The sequence below is a fragment of the Zingiber officinale genome, chromosome 10A (genome assembly GCF_018446385.1).
Source record: "Zingiber officinale cultivar Zhangliang chromosome 10A, Zo_v1.1, whole genome shotgun sequence".
NCBI classification, from domain to species: domain Eukaryota; kingdom Viridiplantae; phylum Streptophyta; class Magnoliopsida; order Zingiberales; family Zingiberaceae; genus Zingiber; species Zingiber officinale.
In genome coordinates this window covers 19,669,997-19,696,434 of record NC_056004.1, presented here as the reverse complement: position 1 = coordinate 19,696,434, position 26,438 = coordinate 19,669,997, and the positions used below count along the sequence as shown (strand labels likewise).

General features: G+C 37.5%; 2 protein-coding genes across 7 annotated transcripts; both read left to right on the top strand.

Annotated features, from left to right (window-relative positions):
• Nucleotides 1–20,462, top strand: LOC122026871 (acyl-CoA-binding domain-containing protein 4-like). 6 transcript variants are annotated; one of them, XM_042585593.1, is made up of 12 exons: nt 1–187; nt 851–975; nt 1,115–1,300; nt 13,873–13,934; nt 14,128–14,267; nt 14,343–14,469; nt 16,347–16,461; nt 16,585–16,673; nt 17,724–17,807; nt 18,628–18,957; nt 19,218–19,394; nt 20,324–20,462. In XM_042585593.1, the coding sequence occupies exons 2-11, from the start codon at nt 927–929 to the stop codon at nt 19,359–19,361; spliced, it is 1,326 nt and encodes a 441-aa protein (XP_042441527.1). In that variant the 5' UTR covers nt 1–187; nt 851–926; the 3' UTR covers nt 19,362–19,394; nt 20,324–20,462. The 6 variants fall into 6 exon arrangements, with proteins under 6 accessions (XP_042441527.1, XP_042441526.1, XP_042441525.1 ...); XM_042585592.1 differs by lacking the exon at nt 20,324–20,462 and adding an exon at nt 283–315 and having other exon boundaries at nt 19,218–19,467; XM_042585591.1 differs by lacking the exon at nt 20,324–20,462 and having other exon boundaries at nt 19,218–19,467.
• LOC122026872 (50S ribosomal protein L9, chloroplastic-like) lies at nt 20,415–25,970 on the top strand. The gene is made up of 6 exons (XM_042585597.1): nt 20,415–20,598; nt 20,700–20,827; nt 23,286–23,331; nt 25,190–25,287; nt 25,376–25,423; nt 25,505–25,970. The coding sequence occupies exons 1-6, from the start codon at nt 20,458–20,460 to the stop codon at nt 25,623–25,625; spliced, it is 582 nt and encodes a 193-aa protein (XP_042441531.1). The 5' UTR covers nt 20,415–20,457; the 3' UTR covers nt 25,626–25,970.
• Nucleotides 25,971–26,438: the final 468 nt, after the last annotated feature.

Sequence of the window (26,438 nt, the reverse complement as noted above, 5' to 3'; positions counted from 1 at the left end):
AGTGTAATTTTCTCTTCGTTTCAAACGGCCGTCGCTTCCGATCGCTTCCGTGGAAGGCGACCGACCTCCCAGAGCTTAGGGAAGACGACGGGAGGGGGTTATAGGAACAGAGAGTTCGGATTTCAGATCTCTTCGTTCCTCATCGGATAGTCGATTGAGTCGCACTACAGATCTGCTAAACATGACGGTAAACCTCTTGCCATTCTTTGTGCACCATTAGCTTGATCTCCATTTCAAACCCTTCATCCTCTTACCAAGTGGATTGGTTTTACGAACCCTCAGAGGACCTGATAATCTCCGTGCTACATCAAAGAGGTGAATTTGCAGAGAATAAGATTTTGTCTTTGCTCTGTTTTGTTTTACTGCTAACGTCTTCCTTTACCGAGACGTTAAACTGAATCTGGGACGCTTGTTGCATTCTCTGTTCGTGCTATGTATTTTACGGTCTAGGCCCTGATCAGTTATCTGTCTATAATGGTTCAACCGATATGTTCTTATAATCTGAACAATTATCATGTATGTTTTGTTTGCCCGTAGACTTTATTATGCATGTTGGATTGACAACCCTGTACGATTTCTTTGAGGGGGAATTACACGGACTTTCAATTTTGGAAAAAAATGGTACCCAGACTATCTATAACATTTGTCTAGTCCAAGGTTCACGTGTCTTCTTTACACAAATTGCTCTTTGCAAACTTCTCAGAATTTCTTTTGTTTTTCAAAATTTATTAAACATCCAGAAACTTGGGTTCTTTTTTGTCTGCACCCCTTTCATGCATCTTCTTTGTATTCTCTCGTTGTTGATTCTTGTGTTTCTTGTGTACATGTATAATTCTTTATATTTGTCTAGGAATTGGTATGGAAGTCTCAGATGAAAGTGAAATTACGAATGCGATGGCTATTTTATCATCAATCCCTTATGATGAATGGTTTTCAGTTTCAACTTCAGGCTAGCGGCCATCAGCTCGCTACAAGGTAAAGATGTGCCTATGTACTCCACTTTCAGATACAAGGAGTATTTGGTCCCATGGCATTGTGATTGAGTATCCCTTATCTGATTTCAGTTTGTACCTCATCTCTCTTTCTAAATTCTCTTCTACTCTAAATTTTCGAGGTGACGGACGCTGGGGATGTGACGCTCCTATTGACCGTGCGTGGACCTCCGATGAGACTAGCCTGCAAGCACAAAAGCGTCAGTGCCGAGCCAGGAGTGGTTCCCCGGCGATGACCCTCCGACGCTCAAGTCAGATCTCTGGCGAAAGCAGCAAGCAAGCAAAGAAACGAAAGTGGCAGCATAACGGTAGCTACAGTAGAATGAGCCTACCTTTGTCAAAGCTTGGGGTCCTTTATATAGGGCTCCCAAGGGTGCGCGTGCATGCTCCTCGAGCCGTGCACGCATCTCAAAGCTTTCCTTGATAGGACGTGTCAAAAAAGTGTACCTGACACCATACCTCAACAACCTGAGCATATCCTGACAAGACAATGGAAGCTTCTGTCGTACGATTCTCTGCCTGATCATGCCGCCGACCATCCTGTCTGTCTGCGACACGGGTCTCGAGGAGGATATCAGTCGATCCTGCTAGTGGGCAAAGCGAGGAGGCCGCTCGGCTACTTCCCTTGTCTGGGCCGAGCGGGGAGGCCGCTCGGCTACTTCCCCTGTTTGGGCCGAGCGGGTCGGCCGCTTGGCTACTTCCATTGTCTAGGCTTGCTGAGTTGTGTTTCCATTTCGTTGGCTGTGATATGATCTTTGGCCGATCGGGATGTCCGCCTAGCACATGTCCCGCCGGTCGGCGCCTGCCTTGGTGATACTGGGCCTTTGAGCGTCGGAAGCTCGGTGCGAGACCGAGCTGTAGTAACGTCGGACCAGCCATTCCTTAGTCCAATCGGCTGATGGGGTCGCCCGATCGGACGCTAGCCTGGGGGCGTTGACCGCCTTGACTTTGACCCTCCACGTGGCGCTGACCCCCTGCAGGGCGGGGCCCCACCTTACCACCGGATCACTATATTTAAGAATAAATTTTGCATCTTATATGTGGTAAAAAAATCTTTATATATAGCAATGTATTTTCTGTTCTTGTTAATTTGTTAACTGGTAACCTATTTATCCTAAAACCATTGTAGCATGGAGTAGAATTTATCAATGAAAAGCTCTATGTAGTTGGAGGGAGTCGTAATGGGCGATATTTGTCAGATGTTCAGGTGATAAACATTGATCTTTCTTTATTGATGCTAAATAACTAGATTGCAGGTAACTGTTTATGATAGATTCTATAGGTTTTTGATTTTAGGGCATTGATATGGTCTACTCTAAGCCTTGAGATAGACAAGGATGGTTCCAGGTTAGACCATGGTTTAAAGTGTAGTGCCGAAACGGTCGAAGCGTCTCGTTCCGTTCGGCGACTGACACCGGCACGACCTTGGCACCAGACCCACGACAGGTGTGACGTGTTGTACGACCCCGTGGTAGGGGTCGCTCGACCTTGCAACAGTAGCAGAGAGGTCGTATAACCCTTCCACTACCACCATGGAGGCATCGTGCGACCCTGCGATCACTGTAGAGGGGTCGCACGACCAACGTGGTCGTGCCGAAGGAGTCATGCAATCCTCGCCGCCATGGCTGGTTGCGCAACCCTGCGACAACACTGAAGTTGTGCGAGCTCGCGAGTGGTGTCGGATTTCAGATTTTTTATAATTAAACAGATTAATTTTTTTAATCAACTCCTAGTTATGGTGGAGATAATCTAATGAGACTTTATTAAACCCTAATAAAATTATCTAATTAATTTTATATTTCATTTATTTTAATTTAAAAATTATAATAAAATTTTTATTTATTTATTTATCTATTTTCATATCTTTTCCTTTTTTAAAAGATTATTTTTTATCTTATTTATTTTTTAAATATTTATGTTAAATATTTTAGTTTTTAATTAATATATTTTATATTTAAAAAAATACCGAAACTATATCGGCACGGCATGATATGGTATCGAAACCGTATTGTTCCGATCCAGGACCGAAACCTCGGCACGGGTCAAAATTTTAAACCTTGGGTTAGACAGGATTGATCAAGAAAAGGGGTTTCCTGCAGTAGTAGTCCATAGCTTGGTGAGTTTTGCAAATTGTGGAGCAAAAAACCACTCATATATGAGGACTTGCAATTGTAGTTCATTGCAATTTTTCCACTAGCTTAGATTTAGATGTTGTGCTTTTCAACAGGTGAAGTGGGGAAACAAGCTTCTAGTTGTTTCTGGATTTACAAAGGAATTGTTGGATTATGTGACAAGTAGAGTGCATGACCTACTAACTCTCATTACAATCGATGTTTGCTTAAGTTACCAAAGACATGACATTTTTTGTTTAGGCTTGTTGAAATTTTACCATCTACCAGTAACTTGTTTGGTTAATAAATGAACTTCAATTATTAACTTGATCAGACCGATCTAAGTTTCTAAGAATTGACAATAAGCAAGTTCCAGTTCAAAAAGTTCAAAAGATAGACGGCCAATGTAATTGAAATTTTGTAATCATCACACTCAATTGTGACTTTCTTAGTCCAAATTAAGATTCAATTCATTAGTTTCTATCACTATCAAAATAAAAGGGAATATGAAGGTCAATTAAGAAATTTTGTTAGCTCTTGAGGCTTGTTCATGTTCAAAGCTAAATTGAGCCTCTTGTTGTAAGCTAGTATCTTGAATTCTTGATCTCCTTTGCAAAAGGATTCATTTCACTTTTATAGTGTTCTTTTCATATTTCCATTGAGTAATCATTCATCTTTTGTGTGTTATGTTGATCATCATCATCAAACAAAATTTATTTAGATCTCTTAAATCATATTTAATTAAGTTAATTAGTGTTTTCCTTTGCCTCTATTATTTACACCTTTAAAGGAATTGCTTGAAGATTCAACTTCTCTAACTATAAATCTATTGGTCACCTTTGAATATGTCCATATTATCTTAACCTACTTGATCTTATCTAATGATGTATTGTATCTACTCCTCATTGTCTAAACCACTATATTTTCTCAGTTTGGATGTACCAAACAAAGCAATATAAATTCATATGTGCACCATATGCTATATATTACCTTTAATGTTATTGAATATAAGCAACAGAGTGAAGCCCTTGATATGGATCCACTGATAAATATGCACCGTATGTATTTTTCTTATAACACATTGTTGAACATCCTTTGATGTTTTGTTGCCACTCTGCATTTATTTGTCAAAGACAATGGAGTCCTAATACCGACATATAACCATGTCATTTGCATTATTGAGTAGTGAAAAAAAGGACTTTCTTGTATTTTGTAATTCTGGATCAGAACAATACTCAGACTAATAGCTCTATAATCTTGCAATAGTTAAAGTGTGATCTTATTCTCGTTAATGTAACATTATGGTTGTATTTCTTTTGATATAAAGAAAGGATAGAATTTAATAAGGAGAGAAAAAATAAGCATGTCTTTGTAGAGAAGTTATGTAGGGAAAAAAAGTGAGAAGTATTTTGACGTATACAAATTGGACTATATTGCTGCCTCCCCTTGACTATGCCTATCTGCTTCCTCTCTGATCTTCCATATCTGCCTTTGGAAGAAAATAAGAAGATAACTAGAAATTATTTTTTCTCCCTGTTTTGTTCCATACAATGAATAAATAAATAGAACTATTGACAATGCACCTTGTCACCTATTCTCTTTATTTTCTAATCTCTCTTTATTTCTCTTGTATTCCTTATCCCTCTAGAAAACACCCTTAGGATTTGTCATTAACATGAATAAAATGATTTGTAATGTAATAATTCATACAGGTTTCATGGCAGTCAAAATGACATACAACAAAATATTAAGTTTTAGAATCCCACTAGATGGGGTTGGAAGGCATACCTATTTTAAAAGCTTTAAAATTAAATGATGATAAAATCCTTAGTGAGAGGCTCCAAATGGATGGAGATGTGTCTATTGTTGCTCCCTTCTTTTCTCAAGTGGCTGGTGGTTGAAGTTGAAAGGGTGTCAAGACTCTCAAGGGGATTAGGAGAGAGAGGCAACTTTATTTTGATGTATGAAGACGTTGGATGTTACAAAAAGAAGGGAAGAACAGACAAAAAATTTCTCATAGTACCTTGGGCTGATTTAATGTCCTTAACCTACATCTTGAGGAAGACTCCACCTAAACTCTAAGGTTGAATTTGGTACGTACAAATGGAATGAAACTGGAATGGTTTATTCCCTCTATGATTCCATTTCAATGTTTGGACAAATAATTGGAAGGAAATGATTTATTTTAAGGAATGACTCAATCAACTCAATACTAAGAAGAAGAAAGTTTCTTTTCACCTCTATTGAATATAATATTTATTGACAAGTTCTCATCCCAAAATTAAAATTGAGATACATAAGTGAATTGAGTAGACTGATTGAGTTGGTCAGGCTAGACAGATTGGTCAAGCCTGGTGGGCCAGACTGGCCATTATGGTTGTGTAGATTGATTAGGCTAGGTGTGTCGGGGGACCGATTGTGCCAATCTTTCTGGTTGGGCCAGACGGATTGGTTGATGAGGAAGATTGAGCATCCTGAAATAGGCTAAATAAACCAAATTGGTTGGAAGAATTAGATGAAGAAAAAGTTTAGACATGCATTGAAGTATTCCACAAATTATACCATTCTATTCCTGCAACCAAATAAAAGAATGGAATTTAACATTCCACTTTTTATTACATTCCATTTCATTCCAAGTTTGGTTCCAATTCCATTCTCATTCTTGCATATCAAATGCAACTTAAGGATGTAATTTTTTTCTATTCAAAATTCATTATGGGATGCATTTGCAAAATTCCTTTATATTAGTGTTGATACAAGATAAACAGAAAACAAAGTAATTTATTTCATCAAATTAAAGATTCTTCTTCAGTTGTGCTTTAATATTTTAATCCAAGATTAAGTGTTGTCATACATATAACTTTTAACCTCATAAGATTTACAATCAATCCACAATTATTCTGTCATTTGAGCAAACTACCCTTGTTTATTATTTAGGTGATATTGGAGGGTAATGTAGGAAGAAAAAGACGATTCCATATGACTGCTTACTATTTGTCAAAGAAAATCTCTCTAACTAGAAATATTACAATTTATGAAAGTATTTTCTGGATTTAACCTAGACATAAATTCTTAGTACAGTTTAACTAAGTTGCACTCTCTTCTTTCCTTGTCTTGTGTAGACTTCGAAGTCCATGTCTGTTTCCATCAAGTATGCATGATGTTAACAACTTTTGAGCTAAACCATAGTTATCATTTAAGGTTCAATATGACAAAATATCATAAAGGATAAATCTATAAATTGAGCACTTCTTCTTATTAATGAGTATTAAATGTTGGTGCAACATCCCTCAGGTCAAGGTTGACCTGGTTAACCAAGCTGAGTCTTGGTTTGAGTTTAGATGTTTGACAATAAGATATTGATCGAAGAAGAGTCAAGTAGGTCAAGGTTGACCGGATACTTGACTGGGAAGTCCTAACTGGCATGTTAGGCAGAAGGAAGTCCTAGTGAGTGAAGCTAGGCAGAAGGAAATCCTGGTGAGTGAAGCCAGGTGAAAGTCCTAGTGAGTGAAGCTAGGCAGATGAAAATCCTGGTGAGTGAAGCCAGGTGAAAGTCCTAGTGAGTGAAGCTAGGCAGATGAAAGTCCTAGTAAGTGAAGCTAGGCAGATGGAAAACCCTAGTGAGTGAAGCTAAGTGAAAGTCCTGGTGAGTGAAGCCAGGCAAGGAAGGAAATCCAGATGGATCAAGGATGATCGGACATCTGGTGTTGGGAAGTCCAAGTAGGTCAAAGGATTGACTGGATACTTGGCAAGGAAGGAAGTCCAGATGGGTCAAGGTTGACCAGACATCTGGTGGAAGTCAAAGTGTCGATGGGTGACCGGATAGCTGGCACGACGAGTAAAAGTCCAGTGGGTCAAAGGGATTGACGGACACTTGGTGGGGAGTCTGACAGTCGAGGGAGTGACGGATCGGCGTGATGTACCAACAGTCGAGGTTGGCCGGATGTTGGTTAGGAGGTTTGGGACTTGGTTTTGGGCAAAACCAAGTCGGATCGATCCGTGGATCGATCAGATCGATCGGTGGATCGATCCGATTCTTCCAATCGATCAAAGCTCGGATCGATCCGTGGATCGATCAGGTCCCGATCGATCGGCCGATCGATCGGGACGATGCTGCCGTGATAAGCGTTGGATCGATCCGTGGATCGATCCAGCGCTTCTCACACGAGCTACAGATCGATCCGTGGATCGATCCAGCCTCCGATCGATCGGAACATTCGAATCGATCGGGATCCGGCCGTTGGCGTTAAAGCCGCAGCGAGCGTGGTCTTCGGCGTCTCTTCACGATCTCTTTACGAGCTCTTCTCGATTCATTCCAGCTCCTCCACGGCTCTCTACAAGCACGTGATCGCCGGTTCTTGAAGGTTCTTGGAGGCTTTCCAAGTCAAGACGGATCTATTGCAAGAGGAAGAAGTTAGGGTTAGGGTTTTCTTGTACCTGTAAGCTTTTGCTTAACTTGTATTTCCTTTCTTCTTCTTGTATTGAGAGTGTTGTAGGGCTTCTCCGCCTGTAGTTACCGTAAAGGAGTGTTATTCATAGTGGAGGGTGTGTGCGTTGGTGTGGATCCTTGGATTAGTCACCTCTTGTGAGGTGGATACCAAGTAAAATCCTAGTGTTAGCGTTTTGTGTTTGTTTAGTATTTTCCGCTGCACATCCAAGAAGAAACAAGCAACGCCAAGCAACGAGCGCACCGAGCTAACGCGACGAGCTATTCACCCCTCTAGCTACTTTTGGTCCTAACAGTGGTATCGAGCAAGGCCGCTCTTCACCGGAATCATCGCCGGAAGGGTCAAGCATATCAAGACAAGCTAGAGGGTGAAGAAGTTGGGGCAAATTCTTCGAGTTCAAGATTTTATCAAGCTCAACTTCAAGATGCAATTCAAGATGGACTTGGTTTTGACACAAGGGTGGCTCCACCATACACATCCATGACTTCGATTCTTGGAAATCAAGAATCGAAACCTTTCTTATGATGGAGATAGAAGCAATGGTTTGCTCTAATGGAAGGCTTGAAGCTCCAACAACCTCCAAGGGCAAGCTTCTCAAGAAAAGCAAATGGAGCTCGGAGAAAATCCAAAGGTGCGAGGCGACAAAGTGACCAAGCTATTGGTCAATTTATTGCCAAGCACCATCCTTTGCAAAATTGGAGAATTTGAAGATGCAAAGGACTTATGGAGCAAATTGGCCAAGCTTCATGAAGAGATCCCCTCCACTGTACAAGAGCAAGAAGAATCCAGAGAGGGTGACTCTTTGGAGCAAGACCAAGAGGAGGATTCCGAGGTTGAGAGATGCTCAACCTCCGAAGAAGAGGAAATCCAAGAAGCTTCATCCTCAAGGGAATGCAACGAAGGGAACAAGGAGGGAGCATACTCCTTGTTTCATATTCAAGATGATGAAGCCTCCACCTCTAGGATTGAGGGGGAGCAATCCTTGGTGACACCGGATCAAGAAGAAGGAGAAGTTTCTACATCCGGGTCAAGAGAAGAAGAGGAGGAAGAAGCTTCCACCTCCGAAATTCAAGAAATAGCAAATGGAGGAGCAAGTGCCATCCCTACACAAGAAGGTATGAATGTTTCAATTAAAAACAAAAATCATATAATATGTTTTGAGTGTAGGAAAGTGGGCACTATGAGCAGTGTCCCAACTTGGCGAAGAAGGACCAAGTGGCACAAAAGGGCGGAGAAGCCCAAGGAGACCATCCCAATAAAAGGAGCGAGGAGCACATTGTGCTTTTCTTGCCAAAAAGGGCATTACAAGTCAATGCCCCAAAGGGAAGAAGATGGTCAAGGCTCAAGGAGGCATTAGTCAAGGGGAGCCTCCAAGGTAAAGAAGGTAACATTTATTGAGCCTACCCCTTTACATTATGGTAAAAAGCATGATAGTTCTAACTTCTATCATTTTAATGCGATTTACCATAAGAATAGGAAGCATGAGGGCTTTAAGGAAAAGCATGTGGCCCTACATGCTAAAACTACTACACTTAAGGCTAGGAGTGTAGGTAAAAGTCTAGGCAAGAACTCTAAGGATTGTAGCGACAAGCCTAGAAACAAAAATGCTCATGAACTTAATGGAAAAACAAAAACTAAGGACTTAGTGATGGAAAATCAAGTCTTGAGGTCAAGACTTGATAAAATGGAAAAGACCCTAAAAAGGATGGAAAATATCCTATTAGGGCAAAAAGAGCATAACCTAGGTTTAGGGGTACAAAAGTCATCCAATGGCCATAGAGGTTTGGGATACAAACCAAAGGCTAAGAAGGATGTGCCCACTTACCATAGAGTTCCATATAGTTATGGAACAAACCCTAGGTCTAGTGGTCAAGCCAAAAATACTAGGGAAGTCATCCCTAAGAGTATTTTTGCAATAAATGTGACTAAGGCTTCTAAGAAGTCTAAGAAAGTCACAAACAAGGTCACAAGGAGGCTATCCCTAGAGTTGACCTAGAAAGTGTGACCAAGGCCTCCAAGAAGCCAAACAAGGTCACTAGGAAGGTATCTAGGAAAGTTATCCCTAGTAAATACCTAGAGCATCCAAGGAGCACCAATAGGTGTTGGGTTCCTAGGAGCATCTTCTCTACCCCATGGGTAGAGAGTGTCAACTCGATTAGAAGGGTAGTTAACCCAACTTTGAAAATTGACTTGGAGGCATTTTCAAGGTTTTGTTAACCTTTGAAAATGAAATGGAACTATTATTTACTCCTTGAAAGAGTAAAATGTGCCTAGTGGTGAAAATTTGATTTTAATCTTAAAAGGCACATATTGGGAAATTCATAAGAGCTACCAAGTTGGGATTTTGGTATGTTCTTAGGAAATTTAAGGCAATCCGGGCCTTAACTTTAAAGTGCTACTCTTGTGGAAAAATGAAATATGCCAACATTTGAGGAATATGCTTAATTTCAATTGGCATAAATTAATCAAGGGAATTAGAAATGCCAATTTAGGTTTTGGCGTTTTCTTGACGCACTTAAGGGCAATCTAGGTTTAAGTTGTAAGTTTAGCTAAGGTTTTAAGGATACTTAGATAGCTAATCTAGGTATATTTTATTTATGCTAAATCTTGCCATGATTGTTTGCCCATCATATGCCATGACATCATGTCTACTTTTGCATTCATGACTTATTATGAAAAATACAAAAATACCATGTCATGACATTCATACATCATGTAGTTATAGGATATTTTCTTTTGAAAATTATTTCCTTTTGATGTATGCCATAACATTATCATGCATTAGTTTAATTCCTTGTAATTAAGGACAAAAGGCATTTAACAACACTTATTAACAAGTGACATCCTAGGTGGGTGTCTAATATCTCCAAAATGCCTAGATAGATATGCATGATCCCTAGATTAGGGCAAAAACCAAAATCTCTACATCTCACAAAGACCTATAAGATGACTTGTATGTGTTTTAGTGCACATTAGATACAAGTGAGATGTTAGGATGATGAACAAAACTCAAGATGTTGATTTAGTGCATTCTTTTGAGTTTTAGTTTCATCAAAACACATAGATATGTGTTTTCCCATCATTGGGAAAGCTAATGTACAAGTCATGTGCATTAAGCCCAAGGAATATGGTGGGATATTGGTTTGAAAAAGTTTTCAAAATGATTTTGGAAAACCTTGGTGAAGGCTATCTTTTGATAGTAATCACCATTGAATAGTTAGACACAAAACTTGAAGAAAACACTAAAGTTTTTGCAAGTTTTCAAGTTTGTGTCAATCTTTGAAAATATGATGTATTTTCATAGAAAACTATTTTTCCTTGATAATATATGCCTTAAACAATGTCTACACGAAATTTCATAATTTTTGGATTTTTGTAGAATTTTCTAGGGGTTTCTGAAGTTGACTGAAATGGAATTTCAGCAACTATCAGAGCTCCGATCGATCCATGGATCGATTGGAGTGCCTGAATCGATCCATGGATCGATTCAGAAGGCAAATCTCGCGAGCAGTAGCTCGATGGATCGATCCAGGTAGTCTGAATCGATCAGTGGATCGATTCAGAAAGGTTCAATCGATTGGAACCCAACTCCAATCGATCCAAGTTGCTGATTTTGGCTGGGAAAGCCTGATTTCAGCACGTTGAACCTATTTTAGTCTAGGTAACCATTCCAAACCCTTAAAATACATTTGTATACATAAAAAGGGTGTTTTCGTGTTAAAAAATAAGGATGGAATGGTTAAGGAAGACTTCATTGAAGTTTAGGTTGAGGTTTGTTTCAAATTTTGAACATTTGAACCTCAAAACTTCTAAATCTGGGTTTCCTAAAGGTTTAGGGATTCCAAGTCATTGTTGGTGCAATGACAGAAGTTACCACCATGTCTTTAGGGGGAGGGACTCTTTAAAGGCATGAAAATTATTTTTCATGAACCTTGGAAGGTGGTTTAACCTTCTTTAAAGAAAATGCTCATGGACGAGCTTTTGAACTTGAAATGGGGAGTGGATATCCTCATTATTTCAAGTGGGAACTCAAGAAGTTTGAAAATGCTCAAGGTTGAGCGATTGAACTTTAATGAGGAGTGGATATCCTCATTGTTCAAGTGTTTTCAAAGGATAATGCTCAAGGATGGGCATTTACCTACATTGGGGGAGAATGTAGGGTAAGGATAATGAAGGGTATGGGACCTTCAGTATCGTGTTGATCACAATAAGTGATGTTGTGAACAACGATGAGCAACTCTTCAGGGGGAGAGTTTTTCAACAATGGATTTGTTGAAGTGTGCCCAAAATTGGAGCATCGGTTGATGTGTGTCCAAAGATGGGTTGATGTGTTTTATTAGTAAGGTGTTGATGTGTGCCAATAGGGGGAGAATGAAAGGGCTTGTGAAAGGGAGTAAGTTAGGCTTTCATTACCTAGAGGGAGTTTGCCCTCTAAGGGGGAGAATGAAGAGCTTAACTTATGCTTTCATTACCTAGTGGCGTGAAGAATGAGGCTATGGGATTAGCTTAACTTATACGTGTGGTATTGTAAGTGTGATTGTAGTATTGTCAAACAGAAAGGGGAGATTGTTGGTGTGACATCCCTCGGTCGAGGTTGACCAAGCAGTGAGTCTTGGTTTGGGTTTAGATGTTTGACAATAAGATATTGATCGAAGAAGAGTCAGTAGGTCGAGGTTGGGGATGCTTGAAGTCCTAACGGCGTGTTAAGGAAGTCCTGAGTGAAGCTGGCGAAGGAAATCGGTGAGTGAAGCCGGTGAAAGTCCTAGTGAGTGTGAAGCTAGGTGAAAATCTCGGTGAGTGAAGCCGGTGAAAGTCCTAGTGAGTGAAGCTAGGCGGATGAAAGTCCTAGTAAGTGAAGCGTGGATGGAAAACCCAGTGAGTGAAGCTAGTGAAAGTCCCAGTGAGTGAAGCCGGGCAAGGAAATCCAGATGGATCGAGGATGATCGGACATCCGGTGTTGGGAAGTCCAAGTAGGTCGAGTGATTGGATACTTGGCAAGGAAGGAAGTCCGATGGGTCGAGGTTGACTAGACATCGGTGGAAGTCAAGTAGGTCGATGGGTGACCGGATACTTGCACGACGAGTAAAAGTCCAAGTGGGTCGAAGGATTGACCGGACACTTGTGGGGAGTCTGGCGGTCGAGGGAGTGACGGATCACGGCGTGATGTACCAACAGTCGAGGTTGACCGGATGTTGGTTAGGAGGTTTGGGACTTGGTTTTGGGCAAAAACCAAGTCTTTGGATCGATCCGTGGATCGATCAGATCGATCGGTGGATCGATCCAGTCTTCTGTGACGAGCCACGGATCGATCCGTGGATCGATCCGAGGTCCCGATCGATCGCCCGATCGATCGGGGCGATTTCGTGATAGCGGGATCGATCCGGTGGATCGATCCAGCGCTTCTCACACCAGCGCTGCAATCGATCCGTGGATCGATCCAAAGCCTCCCCGATCGATTCCGAACATTCGAATCGATCGGGATCCGACCGTTGCGTCGGGTTTAAAGCCGCAGGCGAGCGTGGTCTTCGGCATCTCTTCACGATCTCTTTACGAGCTCTTCTCAGATTCATTCCAGCTCCTCCACAGCTCTCTACAAGCACGTGATCGCCAGTTCTTGAAGGTTCTTGGAGGCTTTCCAAGTCAAGAGGCGGATCTATTGCAAGAGGAAGAAGTTAGGGTTAGGGTTTTTACTGCACATCTTGTAAGCTTTTGCTTAACTTGTATTTCCCTTTCTTCTTCTTGTATTGAGAGTGTTGTAGGGCTTCTCCGCCTTTGGTAGTTACCATAAAGGAGTGTTATTCATAGTGGAGGGTGTGTGCGTTGGTGTGGATCCTTGGATTAGTCACCTCTTGTGAGGTGGATACCAAGTAAAATCCTAGTGTTAGCGTTTTGTGTTTGTTTCTGTATTTTCCGCTGCACATCCAAGAAGAAACAAGCAACGCCAAGCAACGAAGCGCACCGAGCGAACGCGACGAGCTATTCACCCCCCCCTCTAGCTACTTTTGGTCCTAACATTAAACACGTACCTTTCTTGTAGTTCTAGTAGTATGATGATATACATGGTCTTGTTGATATGTCTATATTGCCAAGATGCAAATTACTGAGTAAACATATATCTGCTGGCTTATCTTTCATACACCAATTGTAGTGCCTAAACCAGCATGTCACTATACTTGTTCTTTTATCACATGTAAATTCATATGTGAAAGATTCTACTCCATTTGCCTATTTATTTCATTATATTTTTACCATTCTGATTACTGATATTCATAGGTAAAGCTATTTCTTTTCTACTGCTAATTGCTAATTCTTGAATTGCAGTTTGGTCCATTGATCTAGAAAATAGCACCTGTTCATTTGTAGAGACCTTTGGTAAACATCCGGTAATTTCTGGTCTTTGTATCCTAATTCTCATGAAGTAACTTACTTTTTTCTGATAAGATGCCTATTTTATTCTTGGTTATTATGCAATGATTAGAGGACCAGAAATATGTTCCAAATTCCCAATTTCCTTTGAAAATCAAGAAATTATTTGGTTGTTGATTCTTGAGAAATATGGCTCTTTTCTCTTAACAGAGAGCTAGAGGAGGGCAATCCACAACTTTGATTGATTCTAAACTTTTTATGTTTGGTGGAGAAGATAGAAAGAGGAATTTGCTAAATGACCTATATACCCTTGATTTATCTACCACGATGTGGGAGGAGATTGAAACCAAGTATGATTTTCCCCCATGTCAATCAGAAATTTTATATGCTAATGACTACTGTAACTCTTTTATTCTCTTATACAGGAACGCATCTCCAGCACCGAGATTTGATCATTCTGCTGCAGTGTATGCAGATCAATATATTTTAATCTTTGGTGATTCATCTCATTCAATCTGTTTCAAAGATTTACATTTACTTGATTTGCGGACTGTAAGTACCTTCATAGTAACTTTGGTTCAACTAAGTCATCAGTCATTATAAATAATCATTTGCTTGCTTTTTGTTTATTAACTATTATGTGAATAATAATTGACTTATGTTCAGTTTTTATATTTGAAACTCTTGACAAAGAGGGTGAATCCAAGTTACAGTGTACAAATATAGATAGAAGCTAAAATACTTTAGCCTGCTGCCTGCCGAACCAAGGTTATGTAGCAGAAACCTATACAGAAAATGTTATGGACAATATCTACCTACCTGTTAAGTATGGTATGCCTCATTGAAGGAAAATGCAAAAAGGTTATTTGATTTTGGTATTGACAGTAATGTATGCTACAGTTGGCATACTAGGTATTCGAGATAGTAAGTTTTGAAAGTTGAAGATTTGTGCAACCGATTGAAGATCAAATAGAGTTTTACAGCAATCGTATTAGCCAGGTATACTTCCCGTGAACAAACAAGAAATTATTTGTTTTTCATGGCTGAAAGTGATGACCCAGTCTCTGTCCTTTACTAATAGTTTTTTTCCCCTAGCATATGTTCTTGTATTCAGGGTATGACAATTATGGCATGCAATTGTAATCTTATAGTGGATAAAGCATGCAATGACTTTTTAAGAGTGGAACTCTTAAAATTTGATTACACGGTTTACGTTTCTTCAAGAATTCTAGGAACAGGATTATAGGAAAATCATATACTCATTAGGAAGTTTAGAGCAACACAAGGGGATTTCTTATTTTAATTCACTTAGCCCACTTGTTTTTAAGTTTGATATATGTCAAGAACTATGTGCAGTTGTGTATATTAAAGCAGTATTTATTTGCTACATCTCACATTATTTCTTCCCCCTTTTCACCTGCTTGTCAACCAAACCCATCTCAATATTACAAATAAGTGCTAATTCTGATTTCTGAGAACGTCTCAGGCTCTAAAACATGTTGATAGAGATAGCCACAAAACAGCAAAATCTCATAATTTAAGTCTAATTTGTATGCCCTAACAGGAAGTAGGAACAATACTGTCCTATATGATGTCACTTTGAGGTTCTTGCTTGGGTCCTTAGTTCTATATTAAATAACAATAGTTGTATCTCATGTCCACGTAGCTAGGTTAAACTCCATTATGCATATCACTCCTATAATCTTCTTGTCTGAGGGGACATATGAATGTGTAAAAAAAAATATATAGATATTTTATCACATCATACGCTGTCAACTCATAAATGCTCCAATGCCACAACTTATGAAAATAGGACTGATACACCATTGTTATCGCAATCTTTATTATATATGATGCTATATACAAAAACCTAATAGTAGAATAAAGTCGTATATAGATCATTAGATAGGGTTTTATGGTTTATAGTATTATCCTAGGATAAAGGCAGTCTGATAACATCTTGAAAGTGTTGAATAAGCAAACAAAATATTAAAAAAAGGTCCATGATTGTTCCCTAGTTAGTTAAAAATTTGATTTCTATTTTCTGTAACTCAAGTACAATAGTGAACTATTTCATGATTGTTCAATTGGTAATCTATAAGCACCATCTGCAATATGCAATACGTATTGATAGATTGAGCCTTAAGCAATTACCACATGCAATATGCAATACATATTGATAGACTGAAGCTTAAGCAATTACCACATGCAATTCATATTAACAGATTGAGGTCTAAGCAATTTGAGATGTTCTTACTTCAAAGGAAGCAGACAGTAAATCAATAACAAAAAGTATCTTGAGGTTCTGTACAAAGTTTACCAGAAGAATTTATGATAATAAAATAATGATTATTTGCATTTTTGAATGATATTAACAATGTTGACACTCATTTAACCTGTTCCCTTAAACTGGTGAGTTTGAATTGCAGATGGAATGGTCACGGCCACAAACTCAGGGCGCATATGTGACTCCTAGAGGTGGTCATGCTAGCACCATAGTAGAAGATAATTGGTATATAGTGGGAGGCGGAGATAATATTAGTGGTAAGTGAACCTTGAAAGTTTAGCTGATTATTATTTATACATTCCTGCTAGGATTAAGCTTTCTTACCGACTAACTGTTTGGATTTATAAGATTATGGTCTGAGTACACGAATTTTATTACAGGAGCCACTGAAACCATTGCCTTGAACATATCTAAGCTTGTGTGGTCAATCACCACAAGTGTAGGCAAACGCGATCCACTTGCTAGTGAGGTTACTATCTAAAATCTAGTCTTTGATGTACCTTTCTTGCTTATTTAATTTCAGAAGATGGCTGGAGCTCTGTTAGAATCACTGTTTTAGAAAGTGTATCATGAAGTTGCATGGTCAGCGGCATATGCATATATCACATATTTCCTTGCTTTTCAATTGACTTGAGTTCTCTTGACTAAAAATGATCTGATATCTGTAAGGAATGATTTTTTAGTTTAGAATAAAAATTCATTATTTTGCCATAAGTGCGAACTATTTACATGTACTTTTAAATTTTAATTGATCCAAATTCAATTAATCTCATTTCTCAATAATGGCCAGATACATAGTTGGATATGCAGTCTCACAATTAATGTGTTATGTGGTGACCTAATGGCACCCTGAACTGATGCAAATTTTAAAACATTGATTTTAGTTATTTTGAAATAAGGATAAAGGTAGCTTCCTTTTTGTCCATTGACATAATTCTCTGTGGCTTTCTTCGTTTGGCTTTCTAATCTTATTTATATGTTTTTTTTGGCTATATAATATATGGTTTTTGATCATCAAACCATCTTATCATCTTCAATAATATTTCCCCCTACTAGTCAGGGATTGCTACATGGCTCTTATCACTCTGTACTCATTGGACCACCAATACTACTCTTCTTCACCTTTTTGAACTTCTTGCTTGCTTGCAATTAGTTGCAAGGACTCTGTAGAGATGGGAGGAATCTTAATGAATAAATAGGCTCGAGAGATATAGTTTTAACAAAGAATTATAGAAGACGGATCAAGATTTGTCAATGCCAACCTTTAGTCCCTCAGCTTTGGACTAAATTTTTTTAGATTGAATACATTTTAAATAGGATTAGTTGATTCCACCATAACCTGATGCCATTCTGTTTCTATACATTCTGTTTTACTCTCTATTGTAGGGCATTTGATATGTATCAGCTTGTCTAAAATGTTTAAATTGTTTTCACATTGAATCATTTTACACTAAGAGCAAAAGTGTTAATGTTGATTTTGATCTTTGATTTTTTAAATATGCTTAGCCTACCTTGACAGGGTCTTAGTCTTTGCTCAGCAATGCTAGATGGTGAAAAGGTGATCATTGCCTTTGGTGTTTACAATGGGAAATATAACAATGAGGTAAGCTATAGCTGTGGCTGGAGTAGCAGCAAAAATAAATAGCTGAGTAAGTTAACCAAAGAGTCCGTTTAAATATGCTTTTAATTTGATAGCTTAAGGTTTTAAAAGGTAGTGAAGGTGGTAGATGTAGGTCTAGATTGTCGACATTCAAATAATATTAAAAAGAGCAGAGAAGAATATTAAATAAAAACTAACTAATATTATTAACTCAAAATAAGGTTATAATCACAAATAAATGTCATAATTGAGAAGTATTAAACACATAAAAACATGAAATGTTTTATATTTTGCATTAAGAAACAATCACAAATTTCAAAAAAAATTCTAAGTATTGTGATTATTTGATGAAATATTTTACAATGAATGAGAAAAAAAAGAGAAGTTAAAATGGAGAACGCACATAGGAAATAGAAGGAAAAACAAATGCCTGAAGAATGACCATGAATTGGTATAGGCTACTCACATTGGGTGAAAAAGGAAGACAAGTCGTGTGGGACGGGAGGAGTAACAAGGGTTTTCACGTGGGCTAATGGTTAGGATTACTTTCTAACATCATATGAGTTAACTTATAAAAATAATTTTGAGTTTTTTTTCTTAGAGCTATCTGAACTGCCTAAGTGGACCACTTGGGTCGCTTTTTAAAATGGTCGCATAACATCTAGGCAAAATTGCCCCTTGCTGAAACAGCCTAGGATGCTCTCCTTTTAGAACTATGTGACACCTCCCGTCTATCTGTAGCAGTTTTTGTATTGTATGACAGGTGAGCAAACTATTTTCTTGCAAATATTTCTCCTAGTTTGATGTATGGCTTCCTCCATAGGTATTTGTTCTAAAAATTAAACCTAAAGAGCCAACACTACCTCGACTTCTTCAATCACGAGCAGCTGCAGCTGGTGCTGCTTCTGTAACAGCTGCATATGCCATAATCACTGGGACTGATGAGGAAAATGTGGATTTGAGAAAGACAGTCGGTCAAGATATCAAGAGCAACCATATTGAGAATTCTCAGAAGCTTAGTGCTATTGATAGTGTTACTCTTAAAGCAGAAAACAAGGTATTGGAATCCAGGATAATGGAAATAAGACATGAGAATTTAAGGTTACAAACCAAAATTGATGAGATGGATATTGTCCATACTGAATTATTAAAGGTGAATTTTCAATTGGAATTTAGTACATAGTATCAGTACTTGTGTATTCTAAGTTGCTGTTTCTTTCTTTCTTTCTTTTTTTTTTCCTCAAGGAACTTTATTCAGTGCAAAGTCAACTTACAGCTGAAAGTTCAAGATGTCTAAACTTAGTGATATTTAGTATTTCCCCCCTTAATCATCCAGGCCATCATCTTAAGACAGACGTATGCTTTAAATACAAGGTTCTTTCTTACGTTATATTTTTGTCTGGGTCATTGTAGGCACAAATTTCTCAAATTCAGAAAAGTCAGGAGTCATGTAGTTCTTTAAAGCATGAGTTTGATGTGTTACGTCATCAGAAATCTCAAGTAGCTCAGGAGATGGTTGTTGCACAGAAACAGAAATCTGGGGGTGTCTGGCAATGACTTTCTGGCACCACTGATGACGCTTAGTAAAATGTAAGTTATGTTTTTTTGTATGGATAGACAACTGAACATTAGTTTTGCTGATGTAAATATAGTTTTTCTTACATCCTGTTTTGCGTGTATATATATATATCCTGGTGACACTTAAAGTTTGTCTGAGTCATTGTTGAGACAAAATTAAATTGGTGCAATCAAACTTGCATTGTCTGACCCAAACCATAGAGTACTTAGCACAAGTGCTATGGAGAGATATGCTCTTATATCTCACATTGAATATTCTTGTGATCTACTTATTTTCAAAATTTTCTTGTATAGACAGATGTTTTATTCAATTTTGATTTAAATGGTGGCGGCTGTCGGTCGAGGAGGCCAATGGCGACGACCGTTGGTTGCCGCAAGCTCTGGCAGAGATACGGCGACCATTGGTAGAGGTCGCACATGATATTTTTGTCATTTTATAATAATACGAATTACATTCTTTATAAAAAATAATGGACACCAAACAAAAGAATGTAATCATCCTTGTAATCAAAGATTATATACATTATATTATCAAATGTAATAATGTAATCAAGATTACATTACATTACAAATTTGATTACATTACAAGTAAGATTATATTATATCCAATTAAACGTAGCCTAGATTTACTGGGAAGTTTGATCGGTTTAATTAATTTGAAAAAAATTAAATTATTTGATTACTCAGCTCGGGATTTGCTTCTTCAATCTTTGTTAGTGTAGTGCTTGATCTAATTATGAAAACTGATATTTAAAATTTAATTTTGAAACTCTTTTTGTAAAAATTTATTGAAAACGATAGATAATTATTTTTAAAGGGCACATATAAATTTTATTATAGTAAAACGATATTCAAGTGTTTTTCACGGTCCATTTTCAAATTAGAGGAAGGGAGATAATTTACCGGTTCAATTTATAATCCATTTCTAACTGACTACACAGGAGAAGTTGTGAAAGAAAGAAAGAACGAAAGAAAGAAAGAAAGAGTAAAGGGATAAGACTGCCATTTTTTTTTTTTTTGAGATAAATAGCCATGGGAGTGAGTGAGAGAGGGACCCGTATTATACAAAGCTACCATGGCTTCAACCTTATCGTGGAGCTCCTCCTGCTGCTCGCTGCCGCATCGGCTCGTCGGTCTCGCCACAAACGAAAGGCCGAAGAAAGCTGCCGGGGTTATGCCCATCCTCGCTCAGAAGAAAGCCCAGAAGTTGCGAAAGGTACGGATGCGAATCTCTTCATCTTTCTCGTCAACCTAACCGTGCTCCTTCCTCCTTTCGTTCTAGATGTTGTTTTGGAGTTTTTCTTTCCCTTTTCGTAGATCATTCTCAAGGAGGACGTGGCGGATCTGGGGAAGAAGGGGGCGCTCATCGATGTGAAGGCTGGTTATTACCGCAATTTCTTGTTGCCTACGGGCAAGGCTCAGATCGTCACGACGCTGTTGCTCAAGTGCGTGTTTTATTGCTCGCTCGTTGTTTGATTATTTTCTCCTTTTTCACTATTAGCACATTGACTAAACGTTTTCGGAGGAACTTCTTGTGTTGTGAAATGCGCTCAAGTCTCTAGATTGATCTGATTGTCCAATGAGGAAGGGAGAAACGATGGTAGTTACTCGAGTTTTGTGAAATCATATTGTAAAATTGAAGTCTTAGACATTGCAGGTGCTTCTCATAGAGGCTCTCTATTTGTAATCTGACTATTATGATTAATCCTACATAAGTTCTTATTTATGATCAGTTTTCTAATTCGTTTATTTTATAAAAAATGTGAACATTATGGACTCCATTGCAGCTAATTCGGGCTAACAATAACCTTTTCTCCCGTTGAAAGAAGAAACACGTAATAAGTTTAATCCTAGTATTTTTTTTCCTATGCATGGTAGTATGGTTAGATAAGAGATTAGGGAGCATGAGAACTAAGGTAGGCTTTCTTCTATCTAGGTCCCCATTACCGAGAAAGAAAGTGTTAAAGATAGGGAGGGATCCACCTATAACACTTTCATTTATCATCAGGGATTCCCATTCATGATTAAGGTGGAAAATACATTGAAGTGGAGACATGGACTTATATTAAACATTGTTTCTTCTTGATTGCTTTCAAGGTTTTATCTTAAAATAAGTTTGCTGTTTCAAAGTAAAGGGATTTTTTTTTTCTTTCAAATTTATGTTTTTTTTTTAAAATCAAGCATAATTATAAGCAGGGACGTCTTTGAACACAACTGATGGAGTCACTTCCAAAATTTAGATTTTTTTCTAGATTTAATATTTTTAGTATAATAAAGTAGAATGAATTTATCATCTAGATTAATATAATATTATTCCTTATGTATTGGGAGCAAATACTTAGGCTGCTGACTTTCCCCTTTTGGGAAAACTATAGACACATTATTGTAAGTTGCCCAGAATAACATGAGTTGAATCAAATTATTGTTTTCCATTTCGTTGGGGGTGCTCCCTTTCTTTCTATCTAGTCATAAAATTATCAGATTCATGTTGTGTCAATTGGTTTGAGAATCACACTCACACTCTTGCATGGTGGGGAAGGGAGGGTGAGGACTCGTCCTTGTGAGATTCACCAATTAGGCTACACGAACCTTTTGTTCCAACATGGGAGATCATAGAAGCTCCATTTATTCTTTCATTATTTTCACTCATCATATCTGTCATGCCCCATCATAGAATGATGATGCATCTTCAAGATTTAGATTTCTTAGATTTAAAGATTTAATATTTTATTTATTGTAATTGTGATAAGAATAAGTTTATCATCTAAGCTAATATTTATCTTTGGAGAAAACTATATGTCAGTATAGATAAAGGCATTTAGTAGGTCAAGAATTAATTTTTTATTTGACATATTTTTATTGGTTCTCTCCCCTTTTCTCTCTTGTTGCATGATCACCGCTTGAGGAATGCCCAGTGTTGTATTGCAGAATATTGCTTCCAAATTCAATAATGAAGAGTTAGATCCATTAATATGTCACTCTCAAGTCTCAAGTAAGATGGACTATTCATGAGTGGGTCAAGTGCGGACCAAGTCCATGAACATTCCTCTTTCATGTGAAATAGATTGTTTGGCTCATCTGAGTGTGAGTTGCTGAAATTCAAGAGTGATCTTAATAGCCATTCAAATTGATATGACTACCAAAATCACAAAAGTTTACAATTATATTGAATATTAATATGTCAGCTGTCTCTTAATGTGGGACATTTGATGAGTTAGAAAAACATTTAAGAAGAGTTTGTACATGTGTTGTATAAAACATTTTCATTGACAACTCATTCTCTAATAAAAAAACAGCATCACTGACTGATCTTTACTGATTTTGTTTGAGATGACTTGCAAATATGGTACTTTTTACTGTAAGAGAACAAAAATCTTTCTTTATGTTGAAGTATATAATAATAATAATAATAATAATAATAATAATAATATATTTAAATTTTTTATATTATGAATAATATTTTTGCTTTTATATATATTTTTTTATCTTAAGTTGTCCTAGTTTTCTCATGTCCTAAAATGGTTGTTGGATGTTAGTTGTCTATGTTGTAACTGCCATATGTTAAAAAAATCCATATGATTCTCATATGGAGTCTCATTATCTTCGCTCTAAATTTATAGCACTTTTTAGTGTCATTAAATGATTAATGTTGTTAAGATGATTTCTCTTTTCAACTTTTGAGGCACAAATTCTAGACAATTTCTTCCGTATATCAAAAATTACTTAGGATCTAATCATTACTTCAGAATACTTTGTGCATGAGGAGTATGCCTTTCATATAAATTAGCATGTTAAAGAATAAATTGGACACTTAGTCTATGTTTTCTATCCTTTAAATTATCTATTTTAGTTGTTCAGTATTATGCAATGCACAAAGTTTAAATTTGCCTCTTTTTATTTTAGGGAAATGCGGATTGAGGAGGAGAGAATTGAGGCTGAGAAACGACGGGTATGATTGATTCTATTTAGCTTTATTCATATGCAATTAACATATTCATCTTTTTTGATGATTGTTCATAGAGTAAATTTCAATTTGTACCCCTTGTGTTTACTAACTTTTCATTCTGCTCTAAATTACGCTTTACCACCTTTGCAAAATTGTACCATTTTGCCTTTGAATTTAACATACTCAAGGTGATGTTCAATGACAAAAATAGGTATAAAATTCACTTTTCCCTTGTATTACCTTCTTTTTTCAAAATGTGCCACTAAAGTTTGAAAATCATCAAATAGCCCCTTACAATTTTCATATTCTTATCATTTTATCACTGTGTCATTATCCCATTAGGGTAGTCTTGGCGCAACGGTAAAATTGTTATTGACTTGTCGTCATGGGTTTAAGTCACCGAAACAACGTTTTGTAATGCAGGATAAAACTGCGTATAATAGATCCTTCTTCGGGACCCACATTAGTAGAAGCTTTGTGCCCCAAGATGCCCTTTATAAATTACCAATCTTAACGGCTAGGTGGGGAGTTGATAACAATTGAAAACTCCGAGGGCATTTTGACAATCTCTAGGGTCATTATAAAAATTAACATAAATAGTTTTATGATGATTTCCCATTGACTGTCACCTTTACCTAATAGTGTTAAGCTTAGGGGCAACATGGTACAGATATGTGAAGGTTAGGGGTAAATTGTCATTTATCAAATTTTGGGAGATGAAATGAAAAGGTCAGCAAATCTGGTAAACAGAGTGAGATTTTCTCTTTCTTTTAATTTTCGTATAAAGGCATAATTATTCACTTTTTTATCTTTGCAAGATTGTTCTTGTATATCTTTGAAATATTTGCAGATGTTACTGACAGTTGTGAACTCAAAAGTTAACCCTATGCTGGCAGAGCATAGCTTCTTCAAACTCTATAATCTGCTAACAATGTGGTGGCTGTTAATTTCTAGAAGGGTTGAGTGGTTTTATGACTTGATCAACTTAACCTAAGCTTCCTTAATATACTGGTTCAATAAACTATTATACTGACATGTCTTGATATTTTTCATCCCATCTTGTTTGTCAATTATTGATCTGGTGTTTGGCTAACCACTGGGATTCTGTTGATTGCGCTGCTGTTTTGATGATTGCTCTAGTGTTTGTTGATCAATTTGGTAGTTTGAGGACTATGTGACCCTGTCGTAGTTATGTATATGACCATATATATGCAGTTGATCCAACATTCCAATATGTAGGAGATCCCACACATAAAACACATACAGTCTGCCCTGGACTTCTTGTTCAAAGGAGGGGTATAAAATCATCTCATGTGTATGCCCATGGTGTGATAAAATTTACATTTTACAATGCCAAAATAGATCTCTCCCTGAGTGACAGACGTTTGTAATCTCACCAAATCACTTAAGATCTCTCTGTTAAACTTACCATGTGCCTTCTCACTGCTTGTAAGAGGGCGTGAGACTCCTTGCAGACCAAACTGCAGACCTCCACAGTTTAACATGAATTGTAAAATTTTATCTATATAAGTAGTCTAATTTTATCTATATAAGTAGTCAAGGACTATGCTGATCCCATATCTGAGCCACAGCTAAACCTTCCAAAGAACTGCTGCAGTTTTAGTAGCTGCAGGAACCAAAATAGAGGAGAACTGCATTATGTTTTCACATAGTTCATCTTCTCTTCTTCTTTATCATCATTGTGTTAGTTAGCCATCAAATTCTAAAATTTAATAACATCCATTTTCCTTTTTTTCTCATATGTTTGTACTTATTAACATAAAGTTCCCTTAAGCCCATAATTACTTGACGTACAAAATTTTCTTGGCTCTAGTCCTAAAATTTTTTGTTCTTGAACAAGGTAAAAGAAGAAGCCCAACAACTCGCGCAGATTTTCCAGACCATTGGAGCATTCAAGGTGAAACGCAAAGGTGGAAAGAATAAACAAATATTTGGAACGTGAGTTTTACTGCTTCAAACTACTATTGATGAATTCAGACCGTACCTATGTTGTATGTCATTTAATACAATCATTTTTTATTGATAGTGTTACTGCCCAAGATCTAGTCGACATCATTAAGGCACAAATGAATCGGTATGCCATTTAAAAAAAAATGACAAGAAGAACATTTTATTACTCTTCCATTGTTAAATATCCTATACACGTATGTTGTAGGGATGTCGACAAAAGGATTGTTACTCTTCCTGAGATTCGCGAGACCGGTGAGTACACAGCTGAGCTTAAGCTTCATCCGGAAGTTACAGCCCTAGTGAGATTGAATGTATTTGCAAATTAGCTTTCTCATTTTAAGGCGTCCTTGAATCTTGATAGCTGCGGGAAGCAATTTGTGCCCTCGAAAATGTTGGTAAAAATTCTTGTAAGATTCGTGACACTTCTCATTGATAAGGTCGAGTTCGCATGTAAATTGTCTTCAGCTTACACCTTCTGTACGTTACGCTGGATACAGTGGTCTGTAGAAAGCGCAACATCATTGACATAATGTTGAGTTAATCTTCAACATTTTTTTTTAGGGTAAAATTCAAGAGTGTCATTTCCTTATTTGTGCATGAGATTTGCACGTACATTTGATATCGTGTTTGGTCATTCTGAATGTTAACTGAATCTTAATATCGCGGTTTTATTTTGTGTTTCTTAATCCTGATTCTCTCATTTTGATTTTGTACACCCAAAAAATTTACCTGCCCATTTACCTCTTGAATCAAATTGCCTCGGCGGATTTCAAAATCGATAAAATATTTATTGATGTATTTTCATTGAATTCTTAGCATCTTATCCATCCAGTACTAACATTACTGTATCCCCGGGGCACATTATTGTATCCCCGGGGTACATTATTATGTCCCTGGGCCATGGTGTCATAATAGAATATCCAGATTATCATTCAGGTATTTAAGATTGTAAACGAGCCGAGTTGAGTTTTGGGGTGTTCAAGTTTGTTTGATAAGGTAACCAAGCTGAGCCGAGCTTAAAATGAATCAAAATTTTGAAATGAGTTTTCAAGTTTGGTTTGGTTTATTTTTTATGAGCTTGAGTTTGTTTAAAGCTTGGCTTGAGCTTGGTTCGTTTAGATATTATCAAGCTCTCAATT